Source organism: Carcharhinus amblyrhynchos, chromosome 14, assembly GCF_965287045.1.
Source record: "Carcharhinus amblyrhynchos chromosome 14, sCarAmb.v2.hapA, whole genome shotgun sequence".
NCBI classification, from domain to species: Eukaryota; Metazoa; Chordata; class Chondrichthyes; order Carcharhiniformes; family Carcharhinidae; genus Carcharhinus; species Carcharhinus amblyrhynchos.
The window spans coordinates 58,447,081-58,462,659 of NC_137337.1; the positions used below are offsets into that span (position 1 = coordinate 58,447,081).

At 42.5% G+C, this 15,579-nt stretch overlaps 1 protein-coding gene across 1 annotated transcript in view; it reads left to right on the forward strand.

Moving 5' to 3' along the window:
• Positions 1–981: 981 nt before the first annotated feature.
• Positions 982–15,579, forward strand: part of galnt16 (UDP-N-acetyl-alpha-D-galactosamine:polypeptide N-acetylgalactosaminyltransferase 16) — a 132,589-nt gene continuing 117,991 nt past the window's right edge. Inside the window, exon 1 of the mRNA XM_080202011.1 lies at positions 982–1,209. Coding sequence (XP_080058137.1) covers positions 1,009–1,209 — 201 coding nt within the window. The 5' untranslated portion in view covers positions 982–1,008. The remainder of the gene's footprint in view (positions 1,210–15,579) is intronic.

Sequence of the window (15,579 nt, forward strand, 5' to 3'; positions counted from 1 at the left end):
ATAAATATTCTGGTGATCAGAGCCAAATATGCCAATCTCAGCTGTGGTTGACCCCCCCTCCCCCCCAAACTTAGGGGGATGAGTGAGAAATGAAGCAGAGGTACAGAGAAATGCATGGGGTATGGAGTGGGGTAAGGAGGAGTGGGTGGGCTATGGAGTGGGGGTACAGGGGAATGGGTGGGCCATGGAGCGGGGTATGGAGGAGCGGGTAGGATATGGAGTGGGGTACAGAGGAGTGGGTGGGCCCTGGAGTATGGAGGAGTGGATGGGCCATGGGGAAGTACGGAGGAGTGGATGGGCCATGGATTGGGGTACAGCAGAGTGGGTGGGGTGTGTAGTGGAGTTATGAAGGAGTGGTGGGCCATGCAGTAGGGTACAGAGGAGTGGGTGGGTTTGGAGTGGGGTACGGGAGATTGGGTGGGATTATGGAGTGGGGTACAGAGGAGTAGGTGCAGAGGAACAAGTGGGCTGTGGAACAGGGGTACAGAAGAGGGTGGGCTATGGAATGGGGATACAGACAAATTGATGGGCTATGGAATGGAGAGTGATGTGGACTGGAATGGAGAGAGAAGGATGGAGGGGACTGGATTGGAGAATGGAGGGCAACAGAATGAGCTGTGAAATGATGAGATCATATTCCCAAGAACAGGATTGCTATCTGCTGAGTTACTCTGAGCAGATTATGAATTAAGTGGGGATTGAACAGTTTGGAACAGGAGAGAGGCTGATGGAGAGCAAGAGAGGGACTGAGAGAGAGAGAGCTGGAGGGAGACTGAGAGTGCGCAGCAGAGTGCGGCGTGCTTTAGGACCCCGCGGTTGCCGGTGCTGTGTGTGCAGGGTGCTGCGGGGCTGAAGGGGAGTGAGTTGTTGAGGGGAAGATCAGAGGGGAGTAGCGGGCTGGAGGTAGACAGGGATACAGACCGGAATCTGCCTAGCAACAACCCCCTCTCAATCCATCCCGCACCAAAGCCGCCCCCACCCCCCCGTCCCCCTGTCCATCCTTGCAGCATGAGGAGGGTCCGGGTCAATGCTGCCGCTCTGCTGACTGTTGCCTGGATCCTGGGCATGTTTTACTACTTGTGGCAGGACAACAAACCACATCCCCAACCCCTGAGCAGCAGCACCAGGGCACATCGAGCTGTCAGGCCTGAACCCCAAGCTGAGGCTGAAGTTGGAGCCCTCAGACAGGGCAGGAGTAGCCTGCCAGAGGTGAGTGCTACACAGATCAATACAGCAAGAGATAGCATCTGAGTGAGATGGTGAGACAAATGTGTATGACACAGGGAATTCTCTCTTTATCTATATCCATTCCTCTATTATTTACATTTACTATCATCTATATCTTATCTATTCTCTCTATTTCTCAATTATTCCTCTTCCTATTGTCTGTCTTTCTCTCTATCTGTGTATTATCTTCCTATTCATCATTGTAGCCATTTGTTTCCGTTCACTCTATCTTTCTCTCTCTCCATCTACTATCTATTATGTTTCTAGCCATCACTGTATCAATCTGTTTCTGTACAATCTGTCTTTCTCTTCATTTGCCTATCATTTTTCGATCTATCATTGTATCTATCTGTTTCTATTGCTACATCTCTCTCGCCTCCCCCTTAATCATAAGGTTTATTTTTAAAAAGATCTGTGAAGAATTGGAACCTCTTCCACACATTGATTGGGGGGGGGGGGGGGGGAAGGGGTGAGAGAGTGAGGGGGTAAGAGATTAAGAGGAAAAGGGGGTGAGGGAGAAAACAGTGTGCGCCTGGAGTTGGTATAGTGCATGGTGAGAGTTCAGGAGTGATGGTGACTGAGAGCGTTGCTAAGCAGCATGCAGGGAAATAAAACAAAATATATTTCTATACATGTTAGAATCTGATGATTTAGTAATGTAAGTAGTGGCACATGCAATTGCTATATCCATTTATTCCAGTGGTTCTTTTGAAAGTAAATTGAACATTCTATTAAAAATGCACTTTTGTAATACAACATGAGGTAAATATATGATCTTTTGTATTCCTATAAATATGAAATAATTTTTTGTGCTGAATCAAGTTCGTAAAAAGACTTTTTTTAAAACACAGTGTTCACAGAATACCTCTTGTATTCTGTGGCATTTTCGAGGTTGGATGTGATCTGGAACACTGCTGAGCCAGCCAGCACTGAGCAAGGAGTAGGCAACTAGCCAATTCCAAGCTATCACTGTGAAAATAGTGCATTGGGATGGTGCCATTTGTGGGTTTCACAACCCTTTATTTAGCTAACTCCTATTTTTATTTTATTCAATAATTTGCCTAATGAGAAGAGTGAGTAAAGAAAGATAAATCTAATGAATTATGTGTGCTATTGATTGTAGGGTTTGGCTGACAGCTCATGTCTCCTTATTCCTAGACCAGTTTGCATTTATATAATACTTTTAATGTAGTGAAACATCCCGAAGTCTAGTCAAACAGTCAAATGCTACTGAGGCAAAGGGTGATATTAGAACATATGAGGTAGATTTAGAGGTGTATCTTAAAGCAGGGGAGAAGTGACAAGGTAGAGAGGTTTAGGGATGGAATTCAGTGTTTTGGGCCATGAGATGGAAGGCACAGCTACCAATGATGAGGTGAAGAGAGTGGGAGGCTAGAGTTTAAGGAGTGTAGAGATCTCAGACATGGGCAAGGGATGATCCTTGAGAACTGAAATGAGGAGAAATTTCTTTAGCTAGAGGGTGGTGAATCTATGGAATTCATTGCTGCAGAAGGCTGTGGAGGTCAGGTCATTGAGTGTATTTAAGACAGAGATAGATAGGTTCTTGATTGCTAAGGGGAACAAAGGTTACAGGGAAAAGGAGAGAGATTGGGGTTGAGAAACATATCAGACAAGATTGAATGACGGAGCAAACCCCATGGGCCAAATGGATTAATTCTGCCCCTATATCTTATATTCCATGGTTCCTAATTGTGTGCATTTGGTTATATATTCAAAATAAAATATGGGAATTAAGCAAAAGCTGAGGAATACTCGGAATCCGAATAGATTTTTTTGTATGTTTTGAGAGGAGTGAAGTCTTTAAAGAATGAGACAGATGTTACAGTCAGTAATTTTTTATAAGATTAAGGTTAGAGGTCAGTCATCCTGAGAGTGTATTGCTGCAACGTTTCATTGTCAATAATAAAGCAAACCTGGGCAGGAATGATGGAAAGAGCTGAAAACGGTTTACATTAATGAAGGCACCAAGATACCATGAAATTCGATCCTTGCAGTTCACAATGACAATGAGACAATAGCTTGCCTCGAATGCCTTCCAGTCAGGATTATTTTGTAAATAATGAGATGCAAATTTAATCGCTTATATCAATCTGAATTCAGACAAAAGGATTAGCGATGCAACTGTGGTTAAGTTAAACAACCCACTGTCTTCATCAAGAAAGAAGGAGTGTGAAAAAAATGCTTGGCAAACATTTGTTTTAAACTTATGGTTTTGTGAATTGTGTGTCACCAGTTGTTATGATTAAAGGCATATGTGACTTTTCACTCTCACAGTAAAGAAATGCAGGAAGTGTTGCCCCTTTCATTATACTGAGCCAGAATGTGCTGTCAAAGTAAGTGATGATATCGTTCATTGTTATTTATGAGACAAAGTGATTTCAGGTGTGGATCAGATGCATGGATTTCAAGTGTAAGCGGAACTGTACCATTGTTAACTTCACAACAATGATAACTTGCTGCCTGGATCACTATTGAAATCGTGTGAATTTGCTCTGTTTAGTGGCAGATACACAGTAAATTCACCACAGGTATTAATGGCTGGTAATTGATCATTTAAATCCTGTTAAATTAGGCACCCTATTTGGTTTCCTAATTGCTTGCTGTACCTTCAAATTGACCTTTAGTAATTCATGTACAAGGACATCCAGATCCCTCTGCACTGCAGTATTCTGTAGACTGGGCTGGAATTCTCAAGCTGTTCATGCCAGTGGGATTCTCTGGTCCCGCTGGCAGCTGGTGGACGGTGATGTTAATGAAAATGCCCGTTGACAGCGGCGGAATTGATCCCACTGCCAGCAAACAACGCGCCACCTGCCATTGGGGGGAAACGTGCAGTTGGGATGCTGGAGAATCTCGCCCATTATTCTGCTTTTTTATTCTTTCTGCCAAAGTGGACAATCTCATATTATACTCCATCTGCCATTTTTTGCCCACTCACTCAACCAACCTATATCCCTTCGCAGGGTCTTTAACCACTTCACAACTTGCTTTCCTACCTATCTTTATATAATAAGAAAGGTTGGCTGTAATACATCCAAGTCAGTAATATGGATCTAAATAGTTGGGGTCAGAGTACTGATCCTTGCAGCACTTTTTTGTGATAGTTTGCCACCCTGAAAATGAGCCACACATCTCGACTCTATTTCCTGTCAGTTATCCAGTCCTCTAACTACGCTAATATATCAAACCCAATGCCATGAACTCTTATCTTTTGCAGAAAACTTTTATGTGGCATTTTTTGGAAGGCTTGGAAATCCGAATACACTGCATCTACTGGTTCCCCTTTATCCACCATGCTTGTTAATCCTCAAAGAATTGCAATAGATTTTTCAAACATAATTTCCCTTTCTCAAAACCATGTTGACTTTGCTTCTGTTATGATTTTCTAAATGCCCTGCTGCTACTTTCTTAATAATGGATTCAAATATTTTTCCATGATAGATATTAGACTAATTGGCTTATCGGTTCCTACTTTTTGTCCCCCCCGCCCTCCTTTCCTGAATAGTTGTGTTACATTGGTGATTTTCCGATCTACTGGGACCTTTGAAAAATTACAACCAATGCAGCCGTTCATTTAAGACCTTGGATGCAGGCCATCAGCTCCAGGGGACTTGTCAGTTTTTAGTGACATTAGATTTCCTTGTCCATTTTCTTGAGTGATGGTGATTATTTTAAGTTCCTGTCTCTCTTTTGCCCACTGCTTTTCTGCTATTCTTGAGATTTTTTTTGTGTCTCCCACTGTGAAGATAGATACAAACTAATTGTTTAAAGCCTCTGCCATTTCTTCATTTCCCATTAGTAATTCCCTAGTGTCACCCCTGCTCACTTATCGTTTTACATTCGTGCAGAATTTTTTACTATGTGTTTTATATTTCTTGCTAGTTTACACTCATTTTCCAATTTCTCCCTCTTTATTATTTTCTTCCTCCACCTTTGCTGGCTTCAAAAATTTTCCCAATCTTTTAGCTCACCACTACTCTTCACATTCCATCTTTCAGTTTGATGCCATCCTTAACTTCCTTAGCTAACCGCACATGGTGTATCCTTCTGGTAGCCTTTCTTCCTCAATGGAGTATATCTTTTTTGAGAGTTATGAACTATCCCCTCAAATGTCTTCCATTGCTTCTCTATTTCTTACCTTTTAACCTATTTTCCCCGTCTGCTTTCGCCAACTCTGTTTTTATAATATGATTGGGAGGCCTTAATGAGTGGAGGGTGGGAATTCCAGCCCCCCCTCAAAGAGGATACCCCACCTCAGAAAGCTAGGATTGCTCTCAGCTTTATCAGAAAAAAAGCCATACAATGGAGAAATGATTAAGAAAGTCAGTGTCAGAAGTCTAAAGGACTGCTGCTTGAGGAAACTAGAGAAATGAAGAGGAGTTTCCAGGGAGCTGAGGTTAGAGGAACAAAGAGGAACTGGGAACAGGTCAGTTCCATTTCAAGTCACAGAACTGAAAAGGAGCTAGCTCATGAGAAGTCAGAAAGATATCTGGAATGGTTCTAAGGTTTGTGATATCTTACTACAGTTTGTGAGACATTAATTGAAATAATTGTGGAGCAATTGGTGGCAGAATATCGTAATTTGCGTATAAAAGCAGTCAAGACAAATAAATTCTAAAGGGGTTGGTGCAGAATCCTGGAATGGATTCACTAGGGGAAGTGAAGTAAAAAACTCTGTTCAACAAAGTCCTTTGGAAATATGGAGTGGAATTCGGAATGCAACCTGCTCATGGAAAGTATTACTACGGAGAAGATTTTCAAGCATGGTTTTGGGAGTGGAGTTTGGAAACTCTCCTTTGACAATCATCTGGGGAGATTCTGAGGAGAAATCCACAGACACTAACTTGGATTCAGAGCAAAGTATATATTCGACCAGTCACTTTGTGGGATTAAAAAAGCATTTTTTGTGATAAGTAAACCATTGTAGCTTCAAATAAACTTTATTATCTGTGTTAATCTTAAAACCTGTGCACATTTGTTAAGCTAAGGAGGGAGTGAAGAAGTATTATAATCCATTTCTTTCATGTTTAGTAAATGTTTTGTGTTAAAACTAATTAGCGGTCCTGTGGCTCTGCTCCTCCATACTTGTAAAGAAGTAACCATTACAGTCTTTTGAGCCAGGCTTCCATTCTGGGATCTTCCGGTCCAGTTATAACATCAACTGGAATCATAACAAAGGGAATACTGTCCTGAGATTATCATGAATCATGTAGTACCATAGCTATCACATGTACATATAGCACAGGAGGAGACCATTTGGAACATCACACCTTGCTGTTACACTATAGCCCTGCAAATTTCCCCCTTTCAAAGACGGTGCCTTCTCTGCTCCACAGAGAACAAAGCCAGTTACTGTAATCTCTCCACACATCTCAGATCCCTCAACCTGCCATTTTTCTGCAAATCCTCTCTCTATTTTTCTGCACAATTTTGAAATGCTTGACTTGACCTCTTCTTCAAACAGTGCTGTAGGATGTTCACCTCAGAGGGTCTGCCCTCGCAGAGTAATGAACAGCGAGCATATCAGAAGAAGTGCAGCAAGTTATTGCACTCACTTCGAGATCTCTGGTGAGCTGAGGACCATCTTGTGCACGCCAATCTTTAGCAATGGGGTTTGACCATTGGTCAATGTGATTTCCCACTGGCATGAAGCCAGATTGAGAGGCCTGACAGGATGCCAGGGGCCTGCTGTTTGAATGAATGTTATGAGATGCAAATAAACACAAATGGCATTTGTGCCACCTGCCACTGGGAAGAATGACCACCATTAGCCTGCCAGTGGGAGAATTGCAACATGATTTTACACCGGCAGCTTTCTGACCTTTTGGCTCCTGCCTGATTCACCACACCCACCCTCCACAAAACCCGCGATGGGCAGGTTGGGAGAACTCCACCTATTGTCATTGTGGCTGGAAGAAGTTGCCTCTGTTGTTTGGAGATCCACTGCTGTCATGCAAGGCCAGGACCAAGGGTAGCCGGAATGGAGCTGGTGGACACATACTGAGCTGAGGGGGGCCCTGGGACCAAGAGACAAATAACAAGAGTTTGGATTTATGTAGCACCTTTAGTAATGAGAAAATGTCCATGATGCTGCATAGGAGTCAGCAGTGAAGCCATTGGGATATTTTGAAAGTTGCTATCGATTCTGCTTTCACTACCCTTTCAAGCTGCCTTCTGACCATAACGCACTAACAAATTCGCCTCATCATTCCTCTGTTCTTTTGCTATTGATCATAAATCTGCGTTCTCTTTTTAAATTCATCCTTGGGATGTGAGCTTCACTGGCAAAGCCAGCATTTATTGCTCATCCCTAATTTACCGTGAGTAGGAGATGTTAAGATGCCTTCTTGAACCATTGCACTTTCTAGTGGTTTTATGTAATGGTGTGGCTCCTCAGAGGGCAGTTAAATGCTAGCCATCTTGATATGGGATTGGAGTCAGATGTAGGCTCAGACTGGGAAAAGACAGCAGGTCCACTTCCCAAAAGAGTTAGTGACCCAGTGAGTTTTTACAACAATCCAGTTAGCTTCATAGTTACCAATATCACACGTAGTAACTTTATTTCCAGCTTTTTGAAGTGTTTGTACATCAGAAACTGGAGAATGTATTCTACACATGTTCCGACTGTTACTTCAAACATTGAGTAATGACAGGCATTGCATACTTGAGTTTCTGACTCATGACCTCAGTTGGGAGCCTAACTTTGGAAAATGAACCTGTGTGTCAATGCTGAAAGCAACTGAACGTACAGAGTTGGAGCAGGATTAGCAAATAAAGAAAGTTATGTCTGAAAAAGTGAGTGTCCAGGAGGCATGGAATGTTTTGGCATGTTGTAATGGTTGCACAGTGTAGAATAAATAAACATCAAGCCAAGGATATGTCTCCTTAAACTTGAGTCTATAACTAGGCCAACCTTATTTTTGATACATTGCTTGGCTGGAGGACAATTTCACTGTTGCCTACTTCAGCTGTAAACACTCACACTTTGGGTTACTTTAGACTCACTGTAGTGAGACACTTTTTGTTCATGGAGCTGCACCTCCAAAGATTTATTATTTCTACACCTCATGTACTTGTGTACCTGACCCACGTGACAAATGGTGACTATTTCTCAAGCTTTGATCTGGAAAGATTCATGAACTTAGGAACCACACAGCTGAAGGCATAGCTGCCAGTGTTAGAATGAGGGAAATCAGGAAGTGCAAGAAGCCAGAATTGGAGGAGGGCAGAAATTTTGGAGGTTTGTGGGCTAGAGGAAGTTACAGAGATAGGGTAGCGGGGTGGGCATGAATGAGTCCAGGGAAGGACTTGAACATGAGAAGAAGAATTTTAAAGTTGAGATATTGCTGGATCAGAAACAATGTAGTTCAGTGGAGCAGAGCAGTGATGAGCCAATGGGACTTGATGCAAGTTAAGACATGGGCAAGCAGGTGAGTTAAATGTTTGGAGATTGGAAGAAGGGAAACTGTTCAGAAGAGTATTGGAATTGTTGATGCATGAAAGCGTGAATCTTTCCAGCACATAGCTTGAGAAATAGGATTCCTTTTTGCACTTTTGATATGCCATGGGATGTTTTAGAAAAGCTAAATATATACCATACAACACGTAGTAAAAAATAAACTGGTCATTATTGTGGCATTTCCTACATTGTAATTGTGAGTACACTTGAAAGTATTTCATTTAATGTAAAATTCTCTGAAATGTTTTGGAATGGTGCTATATAAATGCAAATTATTTATTCTTTCTTTGCTTCAACTGCTGGCGTCCACTAGCTGCAACACACCCCTGGTGCACACAATAGTGCTAGCGAAATATTAATGTAAAGAATATTAAAAAAAAGGAATAAGGGTAGGCCAATTGGATGACCCTTTGTCAGAGCTGGCGAACTGCTCTGACTCATCCTGATTTGAAACATTGATTCTATTCTGTCTCCATTTTCTGTTTAAGTTCACATTTTCCACGTTTTACACCATCTGTCAAATTTCTGCCCACTCACTTAATGTATCCCCTTGCAGACTTCTTGTGTCCTCACAACTTCCTTTGCTACTTATCTTTATGTCATCAGTATATTTGGCTACAATACAGTTGGTTCCTTCATTGAAGTCATTATAGTTTGTAAATTATTAAAGCCCCAGAATTGGAGTTTTCCAGCAGTTTGCCAACCTGAAAATGACCCATTTATCTGGGCTCTGTTTCATGTTAGTTAGCCAATCTTACATCCATGCAAGAATATTACCCCAACACCATGATCTTTTACTATTGCAACTTGGGACTGAATCCAAGACTGTTGCAGATAGTTTAGTGTTACTGAATCCACGCCAGCTCATGTATCAATTCAAAGACCATCCAATTTTTTTGTTTTAAAAGAAACTTTAACATTGACAAAAACAGCATGGAACAAACTAAGTCATAGAGGATCTTGAATACTAATTATTGTCATACGACTTCTGGTTAATGTTAGAATGATTGTGGTTTCAGAATGACAGCAGGCTTCTCAAGACCAATGCTGTTCCACTATAGTATTAGAAATATGTCATCCTTATAATTTAACTTCTTAAATCTAGGGATTTAAGTGCCAGTTAGGTGGGCAGCAATGTAACTCCTGAGTCGGAAGGTTGTGGGTTCAAGTCCTAAATCTAGAGAATTGAGCATAATCCATGTTGACATTCCCTGTGCAACACTGAAGATATTGTGAGGGACTAAGATCTCACCCTGTATGTTGTTTTAATATAATTAATAGAGATATGCCTATTGCTACCTTTGAAAATATAAAACTCGACAAAGACCTAAAATGGCTGAATCTATGTCTGTCCATGACCCTCAAACAAAAGAATCATAGAAACCCTACAGTGCAGAAGGAGGCCATTCAGGCAATCGAATCTGCACTAACAACAATCCCACCTAGGCCCTGTCCCTTTAACCCCACATATTTACCTCGCTAATCCCTCTAACCTACACATTCTGGGACACTAAGGATGGCCAATGCACCTAACCCACACATCTTTGGTCTGTGGGAAGAAACCGGAGCGCATGGAGGAAACCCATGCAAACACGGCAGAACGTACAAATTCCACACAGACAGTGACCCAGGAACAGAATTGTTGTGAGGCAGCAGTGCTAACCACTGTGGCACCATGCCATTCCCTGATGCTCCCTGGCAGCATCAGGGAAACTGGCAGCTCTCTTGTTATCTTTGAAGAGCCACTAATCACACATTGTGGGCTGCCCAGAACAAATTCAACAAGAGTGATACAATAAAGGCCATCTGCATTTCATCACCTAGGCTGGCCAACAGGTATCTGCTTGTCTGCTAAGACAAAGGACCCCAGCCTTCAACTCAATTCTTAATGGTCGAGTCATTCAATAATCTCAGTGACCCAGACAAGGGATGCACACCCTTTGTAAAAGACAGTGTAAAGAGATGGTAGTTATGTGACATGGACGTCTGGTTCATGGAACTAATAATATTGAATCGCTGTACTGAAAACTGCCATTTTACTGTCAAGTCAGCAGCATCACAGTCAAGGAGCTTTAACCCAGGCCAGTTACCTAGCCCCATCTATACTTCTTTTACTGGAAATAACTAGGAACCATCGCCAACAAGCCTGATTCATCTCTGCAGGTCCATCTCAAAGTGTGAATTCAACACTACAAGAAAAGTGAATTAACCAGCATTGTTTTTCAGCTCATGAACCTCTGTGACAGAATACTTAATATTTGAGTCTGGAACTTATGTGAAACACACTTGATTTTCTCTGTGGTCTCTGCACTGTAGATATATCTTTTCTCTATCTCTCTGTAAAGGTATGAATGCAAAGGAGGCTACATTGCGACCTTCCCCCTTGTTTGCAATTAAGCCTTTGAGTTCACCTCATCTCGAATTTGCTCTGAAGTTATTAATAAAAAATTGAATCACTCCAAAACCGCAGGTTTGAGAAATAAGCCACCATTTATAAAGAGGGAAACACATCAAGAAGCCTCTCTTGTTTATGGACAGGTGGTGAGAGGAGAAATTGGGGCTTTAATTTAATAGCGTGCTGCATTATTGGAGGTGCCATTGTTTGGATGTGACAGCTAGGACACCAGGAAGAACTCTCCTCCTTCTGTTCTTTGAATAGTTCTGGGGTTTGCGAAGGCAGATGGAGCCTTGGTTTAATGTCATATGTGAAGAATGGCAATTTACACAGTAAAGCACTCCGTCAGTACTGCAGTGGAGTGTCAGTCTGGACCATGTGCCCAATAATGTACAAACCATCCAAATTCAGGCGATTACAGTCAGGCGTTATACTAGGAGCACCCTATGGGAGGCATGGTCTGGTTTGCAGAGTCAGCCTGAGCCTGATGATATAACTCAGGAAGAGCGAACTCTCTTCCAGTCATCCAACCCATCATCTATTAGAACAGGCTGGGGTTCATTCTTGTGGAAAAGGCTTCGGGGTGATCTGATGAACAGGCCTTTAGAATGATGGGAGGGATTTGCTTGGATAGTAATGAAGTTGTTTCCACTTATTGGGGAGACTAGAATTTGAGATCATTACTATAAAATATTCGCTCATAAATCCAATTGGGAATTCAGAATAAAATTATTTACCCAGAGCGTGGTTAAAATGTGGAAATTGTTAATGTATGTAATGGTTGAGGCATATAGCATAGATGCATTTAAGGGGAGGCTTAATAGTATAAACATCAGTCAAGAGCAGTTGGGCTGAATGGCTTATTTTGGTGCAATGATTCCTAAGTAATACCATCACTGTTTTGGCTTGATAACTGGCACACTATGTGGCCAGATTCAGTTCCAACATATGGAAGTTCAAGAAAATTAATATAAAAAATGTGCATAAAAATGTAAGTAACAGAGGCTTTGAGTTGGCACAGACGATATTCATTCCTTGAGATACTTCCGTTTACATTGGCAAAAGTCCAATGCTCATCGAACAAACATTAGCCCAGACCCCTCTATCCTTACTCAATCTATCTATGGCTCTATCCATCTTCAATCTCCCTATCCACACCAGAGTCTTTGAATGTGTAGTCATCTCCCTGTGAGCGTAAGACAGAGATAGACAGATTCTTGAGTGGTAAGGTGATTAAAAACTACGGGGAAAAATGGGAGATTGGGATTGAAAAATTTATCAGCCATGATTAAATGGCAGAGCAAACTCAGTGGGCCGAATGGCCTAATCCTGTTGTGATATCTTATAGTCTTATCTTTCCCAGAACATCATGTTTAAATCCCTCTAATCAGGTTTCCACCTCTTATCAAAGTCATAGATGACATTCTATGTGACAAAGGGAATCTTTCCCTTCCTCATCCTTGACTGTGTCTGTAAAACCTGGTGTTGTCAGACTTTTTACTCTGTAGCATTTAAGAGGTTGACCACGCCATCCCCTCCGAGGCCTCTCCACTATTGTCCATATGCTGGACAATAGTGTGACTGCTCTAACATGGCTCCATTCTTATCGTAACCGGAGAATCACTTGCAATGGTTTCTCTTCCTGCTCCCACACTGTTGCTCTGGTAGCTCCTGAGGATCGATTTCTCATCTGCATGCTGCCCTTTGATGACATAATCCAAAAATACAGTATTAGCTTTCACATTATGCTAATGACACCCAGCTCCACCTGACCACCACCTTTCCCAACTCCTTCCCATTGCTAAATTATCAGATTGTTTATCTGATATCCAGTACTGGACCATCAGATACTCCCTCCAATTAACACTGAAGCCATGGTAGGTCCCACCGCGGAGAATGTGGTGGGCTGGCCAAAAGTCCATTGATTTTTGGCAGGACCAGACAATCCTGTGGCAGCTGATCTGGAAAATCCTGCCCTTTGTTTTCAGATCCCACCAGGAACTCCATTCCATAGCTAACAATTCCAGTTCTCTCCTTGATAACTGTCTAAAGCTGAACCAGACTTTGGCAACCTTTGTGCCATATTCGACCCTGAGGTTAGCTTCTGACCATATATTTTTGCCATCACTAAGTTTGCCTATTTCCAGCCCTCTAACACTGTATTCATGTCATTGTTACTTCAGTGTTCTCCTGGCCAAATTTCCATTTTCTGCCCTCTGTAAACTTGGGAGCATCCAAAACCTGCTGACCTTGTCCTAAGTTGCATCAACCATTTATCTCCACTTGGAGAGGCAGAGCTTGATCAGCGATGGTCAGCATGGCTTCATCAGAGGGAGGTCATGTCTAATGAATTTGACTGAATTTTTTGAGGTGGTGACCAGGTGTGTAGACAATGGTAATGCAATCAATGTAGTGTATATAGATTTCAGCAAAGCCTTTGAAAAGGTTCCGCTTGGGAGACTTGTAAAGAAGGTAAATTCACATAAGATACAGGGTAATTTGATAAAGTGGATTCAAAATTGAATCAGTTGTAGAGGATAGAGGGTGATGACAGAATGCTGCTTTATGGACTGAAAGCCAGTGTCCAGTGGAGTAAAGCAGGAATCTATATTGGGTCCACTATTATTTGCTATTTATATAAATGACATTGATGCCTGTGTGGGGGGTAGGATTAGTAAGTTTGCGGATGACACAAAGATAGAGATGGAGTGTCTTGGGCTACAGGAAGATACAGATATTTGTGTAGCAGTGGTCTAGGATGTTTGGGCCTCTGGTGGAGCAGGAGATGTGTTGGTGGTAACTTGGGAGTACGCTCTTGCGCTTGGCTTGATTGAAGTCCCTGGCCACGATGAACAAGACCTTGGGATGTTTTGTCTCAAGGCTATTCAAAGAGAGTTGTGCAATGTTGGTCTGAGGAATCGGATGATCTCCTATGATCCATTGCTTGGATTTAGTGGACAGGTCAGTATTTAAAAACTCTGCGACCAGCCTGAATGAATCACTATACTACAGTAACTGACTTCATTAGTAAGTGTGCAGAAGACTGTGTGCCAAAGAAGCAAATGTGTGTGTTCCCCAACCGGAAACCATGGATGAACATGGACATGTTGAACCTGTATCTGGGGTCACTATTGCAGATGTCAGAGCACTTTCTTGAAGGTCAACCCACAGAAAGCAACTGGCCCAGATGGGGTACCCAGACGAGCACTCAGACCCTGTGAGGATCGGCTGGCAGGAGTATACACAGACATCTTCAACCTCTCTTTACAACAATCTGAGGTCTCTATCTGCTTCAAGAAGACGACCATCATCCTGGTACCTAAGAGAAACTAGGCAGTGTGCCTTAATGACTTTTGTCTGGTGGCTCTGACATCCTGGCTGTGACGTTATTATGAAGTGCTTCAAAAGGCTAGTTATAGCACAAATCAATTCCAGCCTCCCAGACTACCTGGATCCACTACAGTTTGCCTAGCGCCACAACAAGTCCACAGCAGATGGCATCTTCCTGGCCTTGCAGTCAATCCTGGAACACATAGACAACAAAGACACCAATGTCAGACTCCTATTTATTGACTACAGCTCAGCCTTCAACACCATTATTCCAACGAAACTCATCTCCAAACTCCATGGCCTTGGCCTTGGCACTTCACTCTGCGACTGGATCCTGAACTTCCTAACTCACAGACCACAATCAGTAAGGATGGGCAACAATACCTCCTCCATGGTCATGTTCAACACCAGTGCTCCACAAGGCTGTGTTCTCAGCCCCCTGCTATACTCCTTATACACCTATGACTGTATGGCCAAATTCCCCTCCAATTCGATTTTCAAGTTTGCTGATGACACAATGGTAGTGGGCCAGATCTCAAACAATGACAGGACAGAGTATAGGACTGAGATAGAGAATCTGGTGAACTGGTGCGGCAACAATAATCTCTCCTTAAATGTCAACAAATGAAGGAGATTGTTATTGACTTCAAGAAGCGTAAAGGAGAATATAACTCTGTCTACATCAACGGGGATGAAATAGAAAGGGTTCGAGAGCTTCAAGCTTCTAGGTGTTGAGATCACCAACAACCTGTCCTGGTCCTCCCATGTCAACTAAAGTTAAGAAAGCCCACCAATGCCTCTAATTTCTCAGAAAACTAAGGAAATTTGACATATCAGCTACAACTCTCACCAACTTTTACAGATGCACCATAGAAAGCATTCTTTCTGGTTGTATCACAGGTAGGTACGGCTCCTGCTCAGTCCAAGACTGCAAGGGACTACAAAAGTTTGTGAATGTAGCCCAATCCATCACGTAAACCAGCCTCCCATCCATTAACTCTGCCTACACTTTCCGCTGCCTCGGCAAAGTAGCCAGCATAATTGAGGACCCCACGCACCCCGGACAATCTCTCTTCCACCTTCTTCTGTTGGGAAAAAGACACAGAAGTCTGAGGTCACGGACCAACCGACTCAAGAACAGCTTCTT